Source organism: Vespa velutina, chromosome 7 (assembly GCF_912470025.1).
Source record: "Vespa velutina chromosome 7, iVesVel2.1, whole genome shotgun sequence".
Lineage (NCBI taxonomy): Eukaryota > Metazoa > Arthropoda > Insecta > Hymenoptera > Vespidae > Vespa > Vespa velutina.
The window spans coordinates 8,918,775-8,941,661 of NC_062194.1; the positions used below are offsets into that span (position 1 = coordinate 8,918,775).

At 29.7% G+C, this 22,887-nt stretch overlaps 1 protein-coding gene across 4 annotated transcripts in view; it reads right to left on the reverse strand.

Annotated features, from left to right (window-relative positions):
* The window catches only part of LOC124950572 (tachykinins), a 44,855-nt gene that overhangs the window by 6,318 nt on the left and 15,650 nt on the right, over positions 1–22,887 (reverse strand). For all 4 annotated transcript variants that reach the window (XM_047497468.1, XM_047497467.1, XM_047497466.1 and 1 more), the window contains exons 2-3: positions 1,316–1,505; positions 927–1,208 (exon numbers count right to left, since the gene is read on the reverse strand). In XM_047497468.1, the coding sequence (XP_047353424.1) occupies positions 927–1,208; positions 1,316–1,504 (471 nt within the window). In that variant the 5' untranslated portion in view covers position 1,505. The remainder of the gene's footprint in view (positions 1–926; positions 1,209–1,315; positions 1,506–22,887) is intronic.

Below are 22,887 nucleotides of genomic sequence, written 5' to 3' on the forward strand. Positions count from 1 at the left end.
AGAATCATTATTGATGATTCATGTTGTATACCATGAGAAACGTAATTGATTACGTACGATTTACATACATAGATAGATAGATTGATAAATCGTCATTCTATTATATTAATCTTATATTACGAAGTGAATTTATTAATATTTTAAATGTCAAACATGCTTCAATAGTGAGATTGACAAATCAATAAGTATATGAACTTCATGCGATAATATAATTCAAAAATTATGTAATTTTTGATAATTCTGTTTTAAATATGTATGTATGTATGTATATATATTCAGTACATTATTAATATAATTGGCGGAAAATTTAAACGATTAACGCTTAATAATTATAAAAAAAAGAAAAGAAATCAAAGTTTCATTGTTTTCAATCGCATATTATATATATATATATTATTATTATATATATATATTTTATATATATACAGGATGTTCCACATAACTGGAACAGATTATATCTTCTGAACAATTGAAAATAAATAAAAATGTTATGAATCAAACTTAAATGTTATCGAATGATGCATAATATGCAAAAAAAAACTTTTAGGTATTAGCAAAATACATTTGCATTTTTTTTTAATGCGAATATTTTTTAATGCTATATTTTTGACTGCATCAACTGTCAATCAATTTCGATTGCAGTCAAAGATATAGATTTTCATTAAAAAAAATGCAAATGCATTTTTCTGATGCATCGATGTATAAAAATACATAAAATTATTTGCGTATTATGCACCAACTGACACCATTTAACTTTATACATTTTTTAACATTTTTTAAACATTTTTTCTATTATATATATATAATAACGAAATCATTCCCGTCTGATTAAAAACTGCCACACATATACGTTTCCTATGGTAGCACTCAAAGTATTAAGCAATAAGCTCTACCTTACTAGGTAACGACTAAATGCCTATACGTACTTCTTCGAGAGATTTTTTTCCTCTCATTCCTTGAAATCCCATTGGTGCACGTTTATAATACTCATCATCAGACATAGCTTTTTTTCCTCTCATACCTTGAAATCCCATTGGTGCTCGCTTGTCATAATTATCTTGGAAATAAGCATCCTCGAAGTCAGGAATTAGAAAATTGTTTTTTCCTCTCATGTCTTGTAATCCCATAAGTGCTCGTTTATTAGATATTTCTACCTCATGTGGAAAATTGTCCTCATTGTTAATTAAGTCCTTTTTCCCATGCATACCCTAAACATGTTTCGAATAGGATTAAAAAAAAGAATTTAATTGACGAACATACAATAAATTTATTTCTTTTTCTTTTTTCTTTTTCTTTTCGAATAACAAAATTTTACCTGAAAACTCATGGGTGTTCTTTTGGATAAACCACCGTGTTGAATAGATGTGAGATCATCTTTTCTACCACGTATACCTTGAAAATTCATCGGACCACGTTTGATAGAAAACGGATTGTTCGAAGACAAATCCTCGGCAAATGAAAGAACGATCGACGTTGCGAGTAAGATGAACGAGCTGATGAACATTCTGTAAGAAACAATAATCATTGTTTACATTGTTTATTTTACATTGTTAATACTTATTTTCTGTTATAATTCAAGAAAAATTTTATTATACCGTTTTATACGTATTATCAAAAAAAAAAAGAAAAAAATAAGAGAAAGTAAAGAATCTGAAGATTCGAGTTACGTGTTCTATGAATAAACAAGTGCCAATAAAATCTCAGTTATTTGCAAAAGAGTGACACATTTGGTATCCAAAAACTAGCTCAACCGAGGAATGAACGAAAAAAATGGTTTTCGCCGGAGGTGAACAAGGTTAAAAACGTCATTAAAATTCTATAAAAATCGACGAATATTTGATACGAAATCTCAATGACCATGATGAAATTTTTTATGTATATATTATATATATATCTGTGTCGAGAAAACTCAATCGTTTTCTGTTATTTTCATGGGGTCGAAGTTAATTCGACCGGTGGCGAATGTTGTTGTAAAAAAAATAAAAAAGAAAAGAAATCTGACATCCATGATGAATGTATAACTTTGCTTTTCTTTTTTATATTTCTCCTCGAATCTTTATAAGAGCTCGTTCATATCCATGCAATTAAAGCGTTGACTCTTAGCGTATTTTTTTTTCTCTTTTCTTTTTTCATTCTCTTTTTCCTTTATTTTTTTTTCTTTTTGCAGCAATGAACGAGAGCCGACGTTACGCTGATTGGATTCATTCGGTGAATTATTTTTAACCAACATCGTCGAGAGGATAATGATACTTCGCGATAGATTTAATCGCGTGCCTTCGATTTTCGCGTTCCTTCCAAAGAAGAGAGAATAAGTACGTTCTCGTTGATCTTTCCTAAGCATGAATAAGTGTGGAAATATTCGAGGAACGTGATTTAACAAATTACTATTATTATAGTTATAAATTATAGAATCCGTGAAGCTCTCGTTCGACGAAAATGGATGAGAGTCACGTTGACCTCGTTAACGTGTTAATTAATTTATCGATGGGTCAAACATACCACATTTCGATTGTCCCTCCTTAGTATACTACTACATGGTCAAGTTAATGATCTTATTATATAAATTTATATAATATATTATTTCTCTTTTGTCTCAGACTTTATTTTAAAGATATGATTTGACGATGTCAACGCTGTAATGACTATGAGAAAACCGATGGAAATTTATCACGTCATATAACATGCAAATATTTACAAAGTATAAACGTAGGAAGAAAAAAAAGAAAAGAAAAAAAACATTATTCATGCATAGAACTCTCTCTCTCTCTCTCTCTCTCTCTTTCTCTCTCTCTCTCTCTCTCTCTCTCTCTCTCTCTCTCTCTCTCTCTCTCTCTCTCTCTCTCTCTCTCTCTCTCTCTCTCTCTCTTCGACATGAATTTTGTATCACGACTGACTTTTCACCGTTACTGTTTCCTTTTGAAACGGTACGATGCAATAGGATAATCTCTGTACGTGCACAAAGCATAAAATGAAGTTCCTGAATAGAGAAGTTACGCAAGATATAAGAATGTTTTATGTCACCTAAGATAAATACATAATTTTTTTTTGTTCCTTTTTTTTTCTTTTTCTTTTTCTTCGTTTCCTTCTTTTACACGAGATGAAACATTTCCAAGAAATCCTCATATATTAGTAGTGATATAAATAAAAGGAAAAAACAAAAAACAACAAGTCGAGTTGACATTTCGTCATAATCTAACACTAAACGAACCAGAGCATTTGTGAAATACAAAATTATTCCAAATGTTGGGAATGACAAATTGACATTTAAGTTACCTACATATTTCATCCATCTCTATTTTCTCTCTTTTTCTCTCTTTCTCTCTCTCTTTTTCTCTCTTTCTCTCTCTCTTTTTCTCTCTTTCTCTCTTTCTCTCTCTCTCTCTCTCTCTCTCTCTCTCTCTCTCTCTCTCTCTCTCTCTCTCTCTCTCTCTCTCTTACTCTCATGACTATTTGAAAAAAATTATGTGAAAAAATATTTATCGGGCATAATATAGTTCTAAAAATAAAGAACACGAATATTATCATATTCACAATTTGTACATATATTATATCGCAAAAAGAGAACTTTTCTCATTTTCTCTTTATCTCGAAGTATACCTACAATTAATTAATTTGACTAAATGAAATAGTAAAATTATACGAAAGAAAAAATGGTTTAACTTCCGTTTCCTATTTTTTTTTTTCTTTTTTGCAAGACACACTTTGTTGTTCGCTAATTATTATATAACATTCAACAGGCAAAAAACATAAGCTTTCACACGAATTACGCATGTCGATTATTTCATTTGAAATTCTTTACGATTATGATATCTCGAATGTCCGACGAAATATTTTTGATCGATATTTAGGATTTTAATTTTTCGCAAATATTTTATATCTAAAGGAAGTCATAGTTTTTTATATTTTCCCCGAGTTTTTATTTTTGTTTTTATACGTATATATATACACACACACGAAAGTTTTTATATACATTACTATATTTCTATCTTTGAATTCGAATAAGAATATATTTATTTTTATAAAAAAAATAATGAAGTTGATAATTACATGTATTTCTTTATCAACTCTATCAATTTCATTTTCAATCATCATACATTTCTATCCGAAAGAAACACTTCAAAAATCGTCAATCTGATACCTTCAAAATGAAATCATAAAATAATTTCTCCTTATTATTACATAAATTCTCGTTAAACACAAGAACACGCATACGTAACATCGTAATGATGGAATCGCCGAATCTTTATTCGAAACATGTTTTAAGAGAAAATTTAAAGCGGCTGAAGAAAGACAGATAAAGAGAGAGAGAGAGAGAGAGAGAGAACCATTACACACCGTTAGACGAATATTCATCGGTATTTTGCTTTCGTGTTTAGAATTATTTTTAGGATTGACGAAATTTCTCGTGTAAAATTTAATCATAGACGAAGTTTACATAAGGGTTGTAGTAGCATGAGCACTCGAGGACTCGAGTAGCTTGCTACGTTGCTCATGTAGAATAAACGGAGCGAAAATGAGAGGGAGAGAGATAGAAGAGAAAAAGGATGACTTCGATACTCTATCGAGAAAGAAAGATGGAGGAGGGATGAAAGAGGGTGAAATGGGGAGTCGATTGATACCATCGCTGATATTACAACACCGTAAGAGAAGCGCTCGTTGTGAGAGCTTGTGTTTCTCACTACGGGCCGGTCGCTCGTATAATCGTTCTGAAAGCGAGTTTGTCCAACAGACTCTTCGATTTTAAAGTCGACGATCCAGGATTTTCTAACGCGATAGACGTCATCGTGGTTTTTTCTCTTTTTTTTTTCTTTTCTGAAGTATCTCTCGTTCTATTAACTAAGCTATAGTTGAAGCATTTATTCACTTTCGCCGACATCGTATTTTATTATATTGCTTATTAATTTATAAATTAATTAATATTTCGTTCGTATCACACGTTTCTCATATTTTGTATTATTAAAGATAAATGAATTAGAATAATTATTATAACGTAACATTTTTTTACACTCTTTATCTTTCTTTTTTATATATATTGTATTTCACATAATCTATTCTAACAAAAATATAAAATTGTGTTATAAAAGATTATTAATATGTCATTCTAAAGAATGTCAAGTCTCGTTCGATATAGGATATAGGAGTACAATACTATGTGAATCAGTAGACTATATAAAAAAATGATTATAAATAATAATTTTTATTAATGAGCCACGTATCAAATATGTATCAATGTATCAAATAATTAATAATAATTGTTTTCTTGTTTAACTCAACGACCAAGTGGGAGAATACTATATATTGTAGACATAGAGTTGGTGCAATCATTCAATTGGGAAGATCGAAAAGAGAATATTTAGGTGCTCGAATGAATCTCTTGGTTGCAATATTATTTCTTTTTCAACGTATCTCTCGAAAGAATATATTCTTTTGTAAGGTACAAATAGCAAAGGTATATATGTTCAGCAATATTTCAGTGATTCGACGAAGATCAAAGAAAAATAAAAAGAGAAGAAATAATTCATCCGTGAGCGTGTGTAGATCTCTAGTTCGCATTGTTCGCAAGTTTGCGTTGGTATTTACATGGGTTGTATATGTAACGAGAGCGATGCGTGCAAAGAGATAGTATGAAGGTCTTGCATAATACGTGTTTCCCTGATTCACCCACGCCTATCATCAGAGAAGAACATGGACTATGTTCGCATTAACTCGTCTCGAGAAAATGGTGTCGAGTTCGATTTTTCATCTTTTTTCCTTTTCCTTTCTTTTTTTTCTTTTTTTCAATGAATCATTGTCTACCGTTTTCTGGAAAAATAGTTGCCCTTCGATCCAATGTTCTATAAAAACAAAAGAAGAAGAAAGAAAAGATGCCAATCGATCGTAGTTCTAAAATATGTCTACGTATTATCTATTTACCTTCCTCTAACAAGTTTTACAAGAAATAATGAAAGTTACGTCGTATCGTTCAAGTATATTTATTTTATAATTATTTTATTTTAATCCTACCACATTGCCGGTATTTTAACTTTAATTTCAAATTAACTAGCTAAGTAAGACCTAATGCAGAGGGTGTTAACGCGAGAAAAGAATTTCATTGCTTCCAGACTCGATAAAGAGTCCCGTGTCTGCTTGTAAATGTAAAATACGACCGTCCAAAATATTCAAATTTTACCGGTTATCGTTTTACTCTTCTTCGTTACTTAAACTTTAATAATTAAAAGTAAAAAATTGTTTGGATCTTTGATCATTTTTTAAATTCATTTTTATCTAAACATTACGTATATTGGTTTACTTTTAATAATTAATTTAAATAACGTTTAATTAACAATTTGGTAATTTCATTTATTTTATCTTACATTTCAATGAATTATATTGAATTAAAAAAATTTTTTCATTCTTTCATTTTTCCTGAATTAATATTCCAAAGAAAAAAATTTGCTCTCTCTCTTTCTCTCTCTCTCTCTCTCTCTCTCTCTCTCTCTCTCTCTCTCTATCTATCTCCCTCCCTCATTAGGGATGAATCAAGCGGACTGTTAAATCTGAACATAATTCGATTATCACGGATTCCTTTTCGTGCGAACGAAGAACACCATGTAGACAGAGAATAGGGCGTGACTTTATGACGAAACATAAAGCATGGTAGAATTAGATGGTAGAAATCTAATAAATACGTTTGTGACTGCGGAGCAGCGAGTAAATCGCACATGTGCCGTTTTAGCGGCATACATTGAATAGCGATGGGAGTTTCGACCGAATCAAATTTCCAGAACACCAGAAATGTAGGTAGATAGAGAGGATCGCCGAGGGTGGAATCCTCGTATGCAATTTCGGCTGCTTGTCTTCTGCATATCCACCAACGCATAAATACTTATACCAACACGATATTTGTTTGAATAATCAACGAAGACGAACTTTCTCTAACTAGGTGAAACTTCAAGATCAGAGGAAGAAAAAGTTGAAACATATGAGAATAAATACATGCAGTTTCATTGAAAGATCAAATTATTTTTCTATTGTTGTATAGATAATAAAGGATATAAATCCGCAAAACGACATGAAAGTGACATGAAAGATCGATATAATTAACCCTAGGATACAGCAAAGATAATTACATATCATCTCGATTAACAAGATATATTATATTAAAGGTCGACCTATGAGGAATGAAAAGCGGCTACGCAAACAATTCAGATGCAACGTTGTTCTCGATCTCGTAATGGCGAGTTAATTTCGTTAACGATTTTCGCTAGAGCAGTGGCCCAGATTAAAACACGAATTTTTTGGTACGATTTAATCGGATACAATTATTTAAAAAGAGAAGTAAAGAAAGAGAGAGAAAGAGAGAGAAAGTATTACAATAATACAATATACTAAGAGAATCAGTCTATGTTTATCTTTTTTTTTTGTTTTTTAATCTTCTTCCTATACCAAGAACACATTTGTCAAATTATAATCACGCTCATCCGGGTAATGTTGAACACATACACCATTTTATAGCTCAGCAAGATTTAAAAACACTCTCGTAAAGCATCACTACAATTCTTTGCTCCTTTTTCGAGTAAACGGCAATCAATCTTATCTTTCGCTTACGTTCTCCCAATTGACCACGCAGTAGAAATTAAGAAAGATCTTTATCTATAGTACTTAACTCTCTGTCTCTCGAGTACGTACGTAGTAGTTGAAGTTGGGTATTTTACACTTATCGAACAAGTGGTCGATCAGCGGAAACGATTTATCTCAAAAAGTGCTCGTAAGCGATCGCAAAACGAGCCTTTTTACGATCTTGAGAAAGAAATCGACAAGGGACAAGTTAGTCTCTCGTGGTTTTCTTTTTTTTTTTTTTAACCAAGTGTTAACATATAACATTGCAACATGTTTCAAACTTGATTTAAGTATAGAGCGAATTATGACATGTACGATATATATGTGTTATATATAATTTACGTCATATGTGAATACATATAGATGGTAAATATATAAGTACATGCAGCAATATAGTTATATATAAATGAGGTCTCCTTGACTGATTACCGATATATATTTTGTGTGTGTGTGTGTGTGTGTATCTACAAAACTAAAAGTAAAAGAGTGTCCAAGCTGTTCCTCATGTACTTGTATCTTACTATACCTGAGTGACAGAAAATAGCTTACATATTTATCGAACAGGTGAGCTTTACCTTTACCGTCAACAAGGTCACCTCATCTTCCGGTTGTAGGGTTAAATGTCACTTGGCTTATAAGGTTCGCTCATTAACGAACATAACCAACGAAATTTTTTTCATAATTCTAATATTACGTTTTAATTCTATGAAAGCTTGGATAAAAAAAGAAGATTGATAGAATTGTTCTGATTAATCACTTGTAGGAAAAATTTATCAAGAAAGATTTAAAAACTGTAAAAAAAAGAAAGAAAAAGCTGACATTAACTTATTAAGTTATTTTCATTTGTCGGAGTTGATAGTTTCGCGTTAGACAATTATGATAAAAAATTTAATAAATCAAGTTTATCTTTTGGTAAAATATCTACTCAATATTTATTCAAATTTCTTTTGGATTTTCGTTTTGGATTCTCATTTTGATTTCTCATTTGGATTCTCTTTTTCACATAAAAAAGAAAAAGAAAAAAAGCTCGTTTCGAAAAGAAACTTTCCATTTATTCGCGTGTTAATCTTCGAGTAATCGACTTGGAAAGTTGTTAAAAAAGTTCGATATCGATTTTATTTTTCTTTTATTTTTCATTCTTCTTTGAGCCGTTCGATATTTCATGGAGAATTCAATGAACTCAGGAACATCTTAACTTTCTTTTCATACACTTTTCACATTACGTTCTACATTAGATGTTCTCTTTTTTTATTCTTTATTCTTTGTTTTTTTTTTTTTTTTTATAGCAAGGATGTGGGATTCCTTCTTTATAGGTTACGGCACGCGTCGACGGACGATTACTGGTAAGACGCATTTTGCAATCGTTGGCCTATATTGATAGAAGGGTTCTTAAAAACACAATAGTTCTTAATAACACAATAGATACATTTTATGCAATAAGTAAGAATTAATTTAAAAAAATTATTTTTAAACTAAAAAATGTTTTTCTAATTTTTATATATATACACATATTGAATATAATAATTATTAATAATACTTGACAAATAATACGTATGTGACAAATGAAATATCTAAAAGTAATTGTTTAATTTCTTTAATTTTTAATTATCTTATTAAAATAAGGATAACAAATATCGAGTAAAAAATTGAATTTCGATCAATTCAACGTCAAACATACATATGCATAACCTAATATCACAATCGTCTGTTCAGAGCTTAATACGCACCTTCTTGATCTTAACAGCAATCCTCATAACCACAATCCAAAAAATTTTATGTTAATCAAGGAAAGAATGTTCCTTAAAGGACACTCAAAAAGATGGAATCTCGTAGAGAAGTCAGTTGATGGACGTTACAAACTTTCGTCGGGGAGAATTAATTAAAAATGTCGATGGACCAACCAAAAGTGGAGGTGACTCATTTCGAAAAAGAAGAGAACGGCGATTGTGAGGAAGAAATCAGATGGTTTGACAATTACGAAAAACAATTAAGAACAGAGGCGACTGAGAATTTAAAGAGAGAAGACTTCTTGAATTACTTCAGGTATATCCAAAGTAATTATTGTCGTGAAATCAGCAGCGACGACGATTATAGAAGCAGCTCTGTTAGAGAATTCGAGAATGTCAGACGTTCGATTAGAGATGTCAAAGGAAAAAGGATGAAGTCCTCGCGTGCTAAACAAGATTTCGGGTCACGATACAGAAAGGCAAGACCTAGAAGGAAAAAAAACAAGGATCACAGAGAGCCCTGTTGCCCATTGGAAAGGACAGACGTTGACTGCAACATCCAGCCACTTTCTGGTCATCCATGCGTGAACAAATCACATCGTCCTGTGACATATGCAGGTTCGAGATTAATCAGACGTCATTCTAGTCGTCTGGTTTCTCCAAAATCGTATAATCGATATATAAAAAGGGATTTGACAAGAGACTATCCAGGTAATATCGATATCAAGGTTATTCACGACTGGCCTGATACTGGAATTGATCAACGAGTTCCAAGATCGAAAGACAAGGTATATCGTTTGGAGACTCGAAGGGGACTCGAAGTTCAGAGGGACAGTTTCGAGGAGAGTTTGAGAAAACGATCGACCGATTCAATTTACATAAATCCACGCTTCGACCCTAACCTCAATCACGAGGAAGCAGCAGCGGTGAACAGTAGAAAGGAGTTGGAGGTCCATCGTTACGTCGATAAAATGAACGAGAGCTCGTTTCAGAAGAGATTGAGCGGCGGTAGTAATTTCAGTGGTTCGACCAATAACCAATATTGTCCTCGGCTCAACGGACCTTGTTCTTGTGAAGAGGAAACAAACAAATCGAGAAATTTCAACTGCGAGAAAGACGTTCTGTCGTCGTCTAAGAGAAAAGAAAAGAAAATTTGCGAGAAGAACTTCAATTGGATTTTTAAAGATGCACCATGTACCAAGTCCAAGTCACGATATCCTCCCTCTCGAAGTTTTACCAGTCTCTCTTCTACACAATCGACCAAAGGAGTTACCTTCGATAAAAACTTAGTGGAGATGCCAATAATTTCCGAAAGGACATCTTGTCAAATTCCAAGGTCATCTAGAAAAAACGATAAATCGTCTTTCATTGAAAAGAAAGTACATTACGAGCCAAAATGTATAAAAACGAGCGATCTTAGCAAAGATAAAGATTTATGTTATATTTGTGAGAACGAAAAAATCGATAATATAAGAAATCGAAAGCTGTGTAAGTTGGTACGAAGCAAGGAGGGAAGGCTATTAATGAAATGTTGCTGTTCCAACAACGAACAGGAAAACAATACAAAATGCAATGACTGCTGCTGTTGCCCTGAAAATCGTAAGCAGTTTCAGATTCGTCAAAAATGCGACATTTCGACAAACTACGAGAAATATCTAGAGGATAAAAATTACTTACATACGAGCTCTCTTCCAAGTAACAATTTTCGAAACGATTCGCCAGATAAACCTGTAGAAAATATCAGCAAAAAGAAGGAGGATTTATCCTTAAAAACACCGTTTCTTGATCACTGGAAGAAATGTAACGAACGTTTGAAGGAAGTTAGCGAGGATTACGAGAAATTGTCTAGCAATTTAAAGATCATGCGAGATATCTACTATCGTCATGATAAAACTAAAAGGAAAACTGACGGATCTTATCCGTCTGGAAAAGATTCGTCCTTCGTTGAGCCAAGATTTTCACCGAAAAGAACGATTGACGTTCGTTCTTCGTTTCGACCAAACGAAATCGAAGAAAACGATGATTGTGATTGTAGAGAGTTCTTTCGTGAAACCTTACCGTCTAGCTATCCGTACGATCGTTATAGAAGATCCATGAAACGACACGAAAGGAGACACGATACGAAGTCGAAAAAAAAACTTGAAAAGGATTCTATTAGGATGCTCAAGGGCTTTTGCGATAGGGTCAAAACTGTGGATCGATCTTTCGGTAATAGAAAAGGAAATCTAGAGGGCAAAACTTTGAATGAGAATCGTGTATACCAGGAATGTCGGTACGACAGTGAAACGAGCGTTCAAGAATTATGGGGACCTATCAAAATGAATAATGTTTCACGAAAGGAGTGGCCAGGTAATTCGGTTGATCTTAGGATTGTCAAGCCAAAGAATAGTTCTGGTAAAACGAGTTTCGAGAAGATTTTAATATATCCACCCGATGATGTAACTGGACCACCGTTGACTCTCTTCAAGAATTCCTCGAATATCAGTTGTCAGGTTAAGGGTAACGAGGATAATGGCTATAGGTACAACGTTACCTATGTTCAAAAATTCATTAGTCCCATTTGGCGACCGGAGATCGAATGTCCAGGTAACAAGATTTGTCATAGGAGAAACGAATGTGATTGTTCGTCGGATTATGGATGATATTTTTGTCGTTTTTATCACGTTCTTTGTTCTATGAAGGATATGAGAATTATTTTATATCGATTCTAATTGTGTGATGACGCGCATAACATCGGAAGATGTATCGATCAGAAGCGAGAACTTGATCGGAAATATCGAATGAATTAGATCTTGAATTGTAATTGATAGTAGATTTAATTCATCTTGGAATTTTAAGCTTTTCAGATAATTTTTAAATATACTATTTGTCATATCTATACAATGTCTTTTAATCTTCAACGTAATTTTATATTTCGTTTAATCGATCAATTACCTACCGTTCTGAATATTTAATATGCAATTCGATCTGGAAGATAATTTTGTAGGAATGTCGAAAATAATAAAAAATATTAAAAAGAAAGGTAATAAAAAATATTATACTCTAAATTTCATAACCTTTTTCTTATTTTTTTTTCTTTTTTTTCTCTTTCTTCTTTATTCCTGACAATTAACTGAAGTAATAATGATTAGCTGCTGAATTGGTTTAGACTCGCGGGTTTGTTTGAATTTACATTACATCTCAATGTGACAGCTTCTGCTTGGGAAGAAATATCATGAGAATAATTACTTTGGTATAAACGAAACGTGAGGAATTTAAAAGCTTTGTTACTGACTTTAAACTCGTTCAGCTTATTTCGTTACACCTTCAGGATACGTTCTTCGAAATCTCAACTTTCTTACTTTCTCCCATTTATCATTCTCCCATTTACATATATGAGTCTCCGTGATTGTTTCAGAAATATAATAACGACATGGAGAACGTTATCTAAATACTTAAAGGGGATGTCTCAAATCGTTAGAAAAATCCTGAGTTTTACTTTACATGAAAAAAATTCCTTCATAAATTTTCGAAATGTACAATATAAATATAACCAAGATTATAACTTCAAGATTGTGCTTTCGTTAAAAATAAAAAAAAAATAATAAATTGAAAATATGAAATAAAATTATAACATGAGAGATTTTATTTTTGATAAAAACAAATAATCGCTCCTGGAATCTTTCGAAAAGATATCTAACGGTTGATTTTTTTTCTTTTTTTCTTAATTATTCTACGATTTAAATCTATATATACATATACATATACATATATATATATATATATATATATATATATATATATACATATACATATATATATACACGCATTATATATGTACATATATTTTGTCATCGTACAAGCTCATTATACTTCAAATATTATTACGAGTTTTAGTGTTTGAATTTCAAGGGTGATAATAAAAATAATTATTGTATAATTTTAATTTATTAATTGAATAAAATAGTTATTTATGATACAAAACTTCGTAAAATTACAATTTCTACGTAATACAGAAACGAGTATTGACGCACACGCATGATTCAAAAACACGTTACTCGAAACGTCCTTGAAAGAATCGATCTTTCGGAGGTACTAGAAAAAAAGGTAAACATTCGCGAAGCTTTGGTTACTACGATCCCTGCCTTGTTTTCTTACAAGATTTCTGTCTTCGAATTGGACAATAGGGATATGTATTCCCTTTCTTCATAACTTTATTTCTTTCAGAAGAATAAGCAAAATAAATCTGATACGATCATTTCGTCCTTATATTTCCTGTTAATTTATTATTAATGAATGAATCGTGTAACGTTATTACAATTAGAAACTGGTTAATTGACAATTAATTATCGACTATCAGCTAATTTCGAAATAATTTTTTGAATCTTTTTTTTTATTTCAACAAATGGAGTTGGTAAAAAAATGATATGTCCACTATTATAATAAGTAATTTCGATCATTAAATTTTCGATAACGATATTGTTATCGTGCGTTATTAATGGACTTTTCCGTTCGTTTTTAACGAAAATATTAAAGTGTAATCGAGTGGAAAAAATAAAAAAACATAGGTACATCAGCAGCCCGAATACCATTCGTTGTCACGTCGATAGAGAACGAAAAAATAAAAAGGAAAGGAAATAGAAGAAAAAAAAACAATAAAACAAAACAAAAAACAGCAAATTCAAAGCAGTACGTGAACGACATCAAACGGATACGTCATCGCGCGATCTACATTCACGAACGATATTAAAAACTTTCCGAGTGAGGAAGCTGCAATAAGAAAATATCTAACGACGAGTTGGCATCGCCCTCGACCGGTTAAAGTGATCGCGAATATTATTTAACCTTAATTAATTCCCACGATTCGTCTAGCTCGTCGTAATAACTGCGATAAATATCGTCATAACGATAATACAAAAAAAGAAAGTAAAAAATAAAATAAATGATTTCTTCGATCGAAATGTTTAAGTGCAAATTAAATGAAAAAAATACATTATATAATAAAAATAATAATAATAATAAATAAATAATAATATAATATGATATATACATATATATAAGTTAAATAGTGGCACGTTTAAAAGGAAGAGAGAAAAAAGATAGAGAATTAAACGACATCTTCGATCGATGTATTAGAAAGCTTTCGAACGAAAAATGAAAAAAAAGAAAATAACAGATTTACTCTTCGGATTTTCTTCGCCTTGTATTTTCGTCTAACTCATGAGATAAACGAATAAGTGATGCATTTTATCTACGTAAATGTGCATTCAATTTACAACCTTTTAAAAGAAAAACCGCAGGTAAAATAAAATGTACGTGCAAGCATATGTAAACACCGTTGTCGTGAATTTTTTTCTGCTTCTTTTCGTTCCTTTTTTTTCCACCCAGTACATCGTAAATACGTTCTATTGTACATCGCCGACGAGATAGCGATAAAAGCTTCAATACGTTTGACGTTCCAACGATGCGTAATCTTGATTTTTCAGTAAATAAGACACCCGTACGAACGCTGCTCGGCAATCGATCGTGGAAATCATTATTAAACGTAGCTTATTTCCTCTTTACATGTGGGCGTACCAACGAAATTCGTTTTTGTTGGGATCCTTCGTTATTATCTAAGTAATATCCTGCGTGAGTAGTTTATAAATGTAATAAAAAGAAATGCCAAATATTTATTTGGTAAAATCGATGTTATATCAAACTGTTTAAATTAGTTTCAACATCAATGAACGCGCGCACGCGTGTGTGCATAAATGCGTTTTCTATTCTTTTATATATATATATATATATATATATATATATATATAGCGGCATTATATATATATAAAATCAACAGAACGTTTCATAAACGTTTATTAAAGCAATTTTAATAACTTTGTCTTAACTAATCAATAATGTATTGACTCAACAAAAGTGAGAAGGAATTTTTTAAAAAGAGTAATTAATTTTTTTTTAATATTAGCAAAAAGGTTTCATTTTTTAATTATCCTCGTGATTAATTAACACGAATATATTAACACAACAAAAATGAGAAAAAGTATAAAAATCGTGTCATCCATATATATATATATATATATATATATATATATATATATATATATATATATATATTATAAAATTATCGTGTATTCTTTTATATATATATATATTATAAAATTAACAAAACATGTCATTTTCATATCTTTATCTGAGCTAATCGTAAATGAATTATCTCAACAAAAGTGAAAAGAAACCTTAAAGAAACGGATCCATTGTTCTTGTTTCCATTCTCCTTTGCCTCTCTTTTATTTTCTTTCTTATTTCTTTACTTCTTCAAAAAAGTAAGAAGAACATAATTTCTCTTATAGCTAACTCAAGGCGCCCATACTCTCCAATTAAACTTTTACAAAAAATAAGTTGGAATTATATATACACATACACATATATATTATATGTATTTGTTATATTGTACATATATATCGAGCTAGTAGTGATCACAGAAATACGAAACTCGTTGTTTTTAGATCCTTTTTAGATCTATGATAATCAAAATAATAACAACTAAGAAAAAGAGAAAAGTGAAAGAGACATTCGTGAATTACAATTACGAATACGAAACTTTACATCGATTTCGATGTTCGCTAAAGTATATCTCCGAGTTTTTAAACTTCATTTCTTACAAATAATTATTTATTATTAAAATAAAAGAAACATATTAATGAGTAATAATTTAGAATAATTTTAATAATAAGTTTATTTAATCAGTTATAATTTAAATATAATTAATTTACAAATAAAAGTAGAAATATCGAAGAAAAATTTTAATAAATACATAATCTAAATCATTTTGATATATTAATAATTTATATAATTTAATTAACATAGTTTTATCTCCGATGAAGATGTATCAAGAAAATGTTGACGAAAAATATTGTGAAAGGATATTTAAACTATCGCGATTAATAAGTAGTTTATGGTAAAAGAAGAAAAAGAAACAAAGAGAAAAACAGCTGATCGGATTTAAATTCTCGTTGTTCTACGATAAATTTAAACAACCTTCAGGAACTGGAATGAGAAAAGGATAGGGATGAAGAAAGGGGGAAACGTAAAATCCTACGCGTATGTCCATCCTGAAACTGGGAATACGTTCGAATAAGGATAGGATCGACAGTGATAGATATATACGCGTACCATTGTAAAAATAAAAGTATGCTTGCTCTGTCCCAACGGAATAAAATATATATATACGTAAATGCATTTACGTGTTACGTTCGAGAATAAGAAAATCGTTCCTAACGGGATATATTTCTATGAAGTCTTATTTTTCAATCGAGTATAAATATTATTTTTTCAACAAAACCAAAAAAAGCAAAATTTTTTGTTTTTGCCTTTTTTATTTTATATTATTAACAAACATTATTAAATTTTAATGTTTTAATAATATTTAATATTAAATACTAAATATAAAATAAAATATTAAATCGACTATTTATAAATAGATAAAAAGAAAATGATTTTTTTTTATTATTGATACCATTTAAAAATCATTATTATACTTTTCTGAATCGATCAATTAAATGCTATAACAATGTCTTGGAAGCATTTACGAATAATAGTATGACAAAGATAGATCATTTCTCATTACAAACATGATTAAATTTTATTTATATAGAAATTATAATTAGCACTAGCGTATCGTTTAAGACGCATTCGTCATTCGTAAGAACGGACAGATTATAATGAAGAAAGAAGATAGAAGAAAAAATTCTGATATCCTGTCTGTATTTCCCGTGAGAGAAAAGATTTTCTGATGGTGATGTATCCGAATTTTTTTTCTTTCCTTGTACTCTTTTTCTTTTTCTTTTTCTCTCTTTGTTTTTTCAGGAAAACAGAAAGTAATTTCGTTTAATATTAGCTTCGAATTATTATATAATATTAAATTGTTATTAATATTACATATTTAAATAAATGATAATAGTATATTTATTGAAAATTTTCAAGTAAAAATATTATTATCGTTTATTTAAATGTATCATACAATATTAACAAATCGTTAGATTATTTATTGGCCAATCAAATAAATACAAGAAAGGAAAAGAAAGATCCGATCTTTTTCAAAAGTTCTTTTATGCGTCCTATTGGGTTGCAAACGCAAAGAAAACAATAGAAAGTTGAGAGTGAGAAGAAAGAAACAATTGAAATTGTTTCTTCTCTTTCTTTCTTTCTTTTTTTTTTTAACTCTTCCGACCACTCTCATTAAAGAGAAACAGGCCTTCTAAACTTTCCGTGCGACTAGCAGCTATTTTAAATCGAGCACCACCACATTAATATTCGTAAACGAGAAAAACTATGAAAGTCATAAAGCAACAGGAACAAAATTCGTACGTAGTGGAAAGAACAAGTTGTTTGCGAGTACTTGCATGTTTTGACGAGACTATTAAACAAGACGCTTCATTATTAACAAATTACAATTTCTGTATGACTTTGAAATCATCCATTGTTTTTAATAGAAGAAATAAATTATTTGTAGAATTTTAGTCTATTTAATATAAACAATTTCTTTAAATTTTTATAGGGTTTATTTTTTCTTTATATTTGTATAGTGTTTATTTAAAAAGAAGAAAAATAAATTTAGTTAATGTTCAAAAGATAAGTTAATCATATGAAAGTGATTCTTTTTCCTTTTTCCGAAACGATCTTCAGTATAAAATTAAAAAATTATTCTTGAAAAAATAAATGTTTTCTTTTTTTTCTGAATAAAACTACGTACTACATCGATGTTTTTAAAGTGTCATGGTTAAACCCATAAACGACAAGATCTCGATAATACAGAATAATTAACGAAAATCTTTTGGCAGACATGTTACCGAATTGCTTTGGAAGTCAAAACGACGATTATTCATCGATTTGAACGTCACCAACAATCGGTTATATTCGAAATAATTCACCTTTTTTTCTTTTTTCTTCTTTTTTTCCTTTTCTTTTTCTTTTTTTTTTTGCAACACGATAATGACAGAAAATTTATTATTATTTACATATATAGATGTGAAACATGCAAAGCGATTAACCGAAAATGATGACCGTCTATGTAAAATATCAAAAAAAATTATTTTATTGATTATGTAATATACTGTTCTCTTAATTCTATATTTGTAAAATTTGAAAATAAATAAAGATAAGTTGTATTATGTTCTTTGAATTAATATTAAAAATATTGTTTATATAAGTGTCAAATTAGTTAACAAATAAAAGTAATAAATCATATTCCAAACAAATATAATAAGTATTTATCTTGAATAGTAAAAAATTAATATTTTAATAAATTAAATTTTTAAAATGGTTAAAAGATAAAATTAATGACATCGTTTAAAATTTTTTTATTTGCACATACAGATTTTAACAAATATTATTATAATATACGCCTTGCAATAAGTTGATAAAAGAAATTTGTCAAATCGATTATATTTATCGCAAGAGCTCGTCGGAATCATACGAGCAAACATAGTATACGCTATAATCATCGAAGTTTCATAATTCCGATCAGATATCGCATATCTATTTCAAAGCTCAACTCATCGGCAATGATATTAAATTTCCTTTGTATTTTTTTCTTCGTTCGAAAGATTCTTTGTATAAGAAATGTAAGAATAAATTAAAAAAAAAATATATCTTGCGAAAAATCAAAAAGCAACAAGGACGTGTCAACTCATATTTCTATTAAAAATATTAAAGGACAAATAAATAAAATAAAGAAAAAGAAAAAAAAGAAAAAAATAATCATTATTTTTCAAACATTTCCAGTCCTCAGTATGTATCAGAAAAATTGTCCTTAGTGGTTACAAATGACGTAGTAATTTATATTTTACAAAGAAACGTCAAATGATTCACCCTCTACAGTTATACATCTTGCTATTTTATGATAAGGAACAGCATGTGTTTTCGAGGACAACGACCGAAGGAAAATGAGAAAAATGAGAAACTCCAAGAGTCTGCGTTTCCTTGACGGGAAACATCTAATCCTGAAATTTTACAATTTCCTAGGTCGAGGACTCAGAGGAAAAAAAAGTAATCTAGTTTATAGTGGTTGTCTTGTAGTTTGTATCGTGTTAAATCTTGCGTGATCACGGACAATTCCAGTGTTATTTTCGCATTGTCGGACGTGCCATCGAATTTAAATACATATTTGTCAACTCTCCTGATATTTTAAAGCATAGAAACGCAAAAGCTTAAAAAAAAAAACAAAGAAAAAAAAAAGAAGAAAAAAAGAATATTCGTATGGTTCTCAACATTATAACTAATCACTTACTCTTATTACTGTATGATCGACCAGCCATAACTAAATAATTTTAAGGAATTTATTTTATTTATATTGTTCTTAACGTATCCTACGTAAAAGCTTGACTAAATTGATTCAGGTGGTAATTTCCCAGGTATTATATAGAGTCGTTCTATATAGAAAAAGGGTTGATTTTGCAGATAATAGGGAGAAATAACAAAAGAGTGATATAAGATTAACCCGAAGGAATTGCAATGGAAACAGAATCCATTAAGAATAAAATCGGACGAGAGGAGCATGAAACAAAAAAAGAATAAGAAAAAGAAAAAAATAGATAGAGAGAGAGAAAAAGAGAGAGAGAGAGGAAGAGAGAGAAGGAGAAAGAGAAAGAGAGAGAGAGAGAGAGAGAGAGAGGAAGAGAGAGAGAGAAAGAGAGAGAGAGAGAGAGAGAGAAAGAGAGATACAAAAAAAATAAATGGAAAAATACTCAACTCGGCTTTTTCTCCTTTGTTGTGAAAGTCAAACAAATATACACGTTTCATTCGAAACCGTTGGAAAAGGTTTAAAACGGAAGAAGTTGCTTCGGGGTATGATGCCGATCTCTCACTATTTTTTTCTCTCTTCCGCAAACTTTAAAGACCAGATATCTCGCTCTATTTTTAATCTTTGTAACTCTTATCTTTTGATCTTTGTTATTAAAGCATTGACTCTTATGAAGATTGTCAATTGGAAACAATAAAACAGAAAAGTTTAATGCAAAGAAAAAAATGTAATGTAGACATAATTTTATTTTTTTTTTTATTTTCGTTAAAAAAGAAAAAAGAAAATAGAAGAAGAAAAAGAAAACAAATATCAGAAAAGTAATCAATTAATTGTTTAATGTTATTTTATTTGTTCTAATTCATATTTCTGTTTTTTTTTTTTACTTATTTTCATAAGTGTAATTATCCAGGAAATCGAGCGAATGTCTTCTTCGTTATCTTCACACTTGATTTATGCTAAAAAAAATGTTTCGAACTACAAAGGATGAAAGGTATAGGTATGACGTTTAAATTAATTACGTGGGTAGCTACAATATCCCTATGATGTTTTAATAAAACGCGATATCTATGCGTATCGGTAGCTTAGAAGAACTCGATGGCTTGTCAGATTTATGATGGAGATCATAATTTACAAGCGATTTATAATTGTTAGAAGAGTAGATGAGATTTATTCACCTCGCTTTAATGAAAACTTTCATAGAAATATAATGTGCTTTAAAATCAACATTATATAGTTTAACCTTTAACATTTAAGTTATCTATCATAGATAAAATTTCATCCAATATGAATTTTGTTTAAACAACATTAAATTTGTAACTATTGCAAACAATAAAGTTTCTTTGCCTTTCGTATAATATTAAACATTTAATTAATGTAATAATATTGAAACATTTAATTGCATTCGTTTGATAGTATTGATTTTTTAAATAAAAAAAATTTTTTAAATAAAAAAAAAATTAAAATTTGTCTTATCATAGCATTAACGTGATTTCCTTTGATAATAACTTTTAAAAGTTGAAATATAATTCAACAATCCTATTATCTTTTTCCTCTTACAAATAAACATCGAGCTAACGATCATTGTTTGGTCATACTGACACGTTACTTGAATTATCAAATCCTACCGATCAAATTTTACTGCATCTATTGTCTTATCATGTATTATTTCATTCTTATCTTTGTTATCTTACAAACTCATGTTCTCACGGTAGATACATACAAATATCAACTTTTGATAGAATCTTTTTCTTTTTCTAGAAAATAACAAATTAGTCTTGCTAATTATAAGTAACATATCGAATTTATGTTTATAAAAGGAAAATAAACAAAATTACTAAAAATCAAAAGCAAAAGAAGGAATGATGAATTTATCTAAAATCCTATAATAATCTAGAAATAATTAATTATCTTTTATTCTAATACGAATAAGAAAAGAGATGATAAACATGATATATTTTCCTTTTTATTTTTCTTTGGATCGAAGTTATAAAAAAAAAATCAAAATCAAAAGATAAAGAATAAAATATATCAAAATAGAAAACAAAAGCTGGTAAAAAATTATAATAAATGCAAGAAAACTGAGAAATGGAGAAAAAATTATGCAACATAGATAACAGTTAAAGTATCCATAACCTAAATTTTGATTCAAATTTTCGGTTCAAATTTTTCATTAAAGAAAAATTTCACAATTTTTATTCTCGAAGAAAGACACAAAATCTTTGAATTTCGAAAAGCAAAATGAAAAAACATATAAATCCCTTCCACTTCAAGAATATTATACTGCAGTATATTTACTAACCAATTCCGAAAAATTTCGTAAATTTTAATATATTAATATTATAAATAAAAATTATTTTATTAATCATTTTTAAATTATTTGAATTTAATTATATAATATATATAATTAAATTATATACTATATCATATTATTATATTATATTATATTATATTATATAATTATATTTTATAATTTTATTATATTTAATTATATATTATTTATTTAATTTTTAATTAATTTTTAGATCATGTTTATAAACATTGTATTAACATAAATACTGAATACACAAAATAAAATAAAACAGAACAAAGAAATTAAGTTTGGCAACATTACCTGGCGGTTCGAATAATAAGGATTAAATTTGAATGATTTGAATTTCTCAGTAAATAAATGTTTTCGTACGAATCAAAAATCGTCGCGTTTAGAAATCAGAATGATTTTAATCGAAAGTTGTACTTCGAAACGTGCGTCGATTCATTAAGGGTTACTTGTCAGGATCTCGACGAATCCCTGTGGGGACAACGAGTGTCGGAGTTGCTCGCGTTGGAAACTTGATTTCCAGTCATAACTGCTTGATTCTAATTTAGCGGCTCCTTCGGCAATTTCACGACGCAAAATTAAATTGTAAAACTAGAACATCCCAGAGCGCAGGACACCACACTTATTCTTCATTTATAATTTTTTTTTCTTCTTTTTCCCCCTTCTTTCTTCTTTTTTTTCTCTTGTATATTTTTTTTTTAATTTTCCCAACGTAATATTATTCACCGACGGTATCCTCTTAACACTCACATTTTTTTAAAAGCTTTCAAAGAGTTTGCTCCTTTATTGAGACCGAATCAAAGCTACCATATGTACGAATAAAAGGGAAGAAAAAAAAGGGAAAAGGATGAAAGGAACTTTTTTTCGCTCTCTCTCTCTCTTTCTCTCTCTTCATTTGTTTCTCTCTCTCTCTCTTTTCATTTGTTTCTCTTTCTCTCTCTCTTACTCTCTCTTGCCTCTCTCTCCCT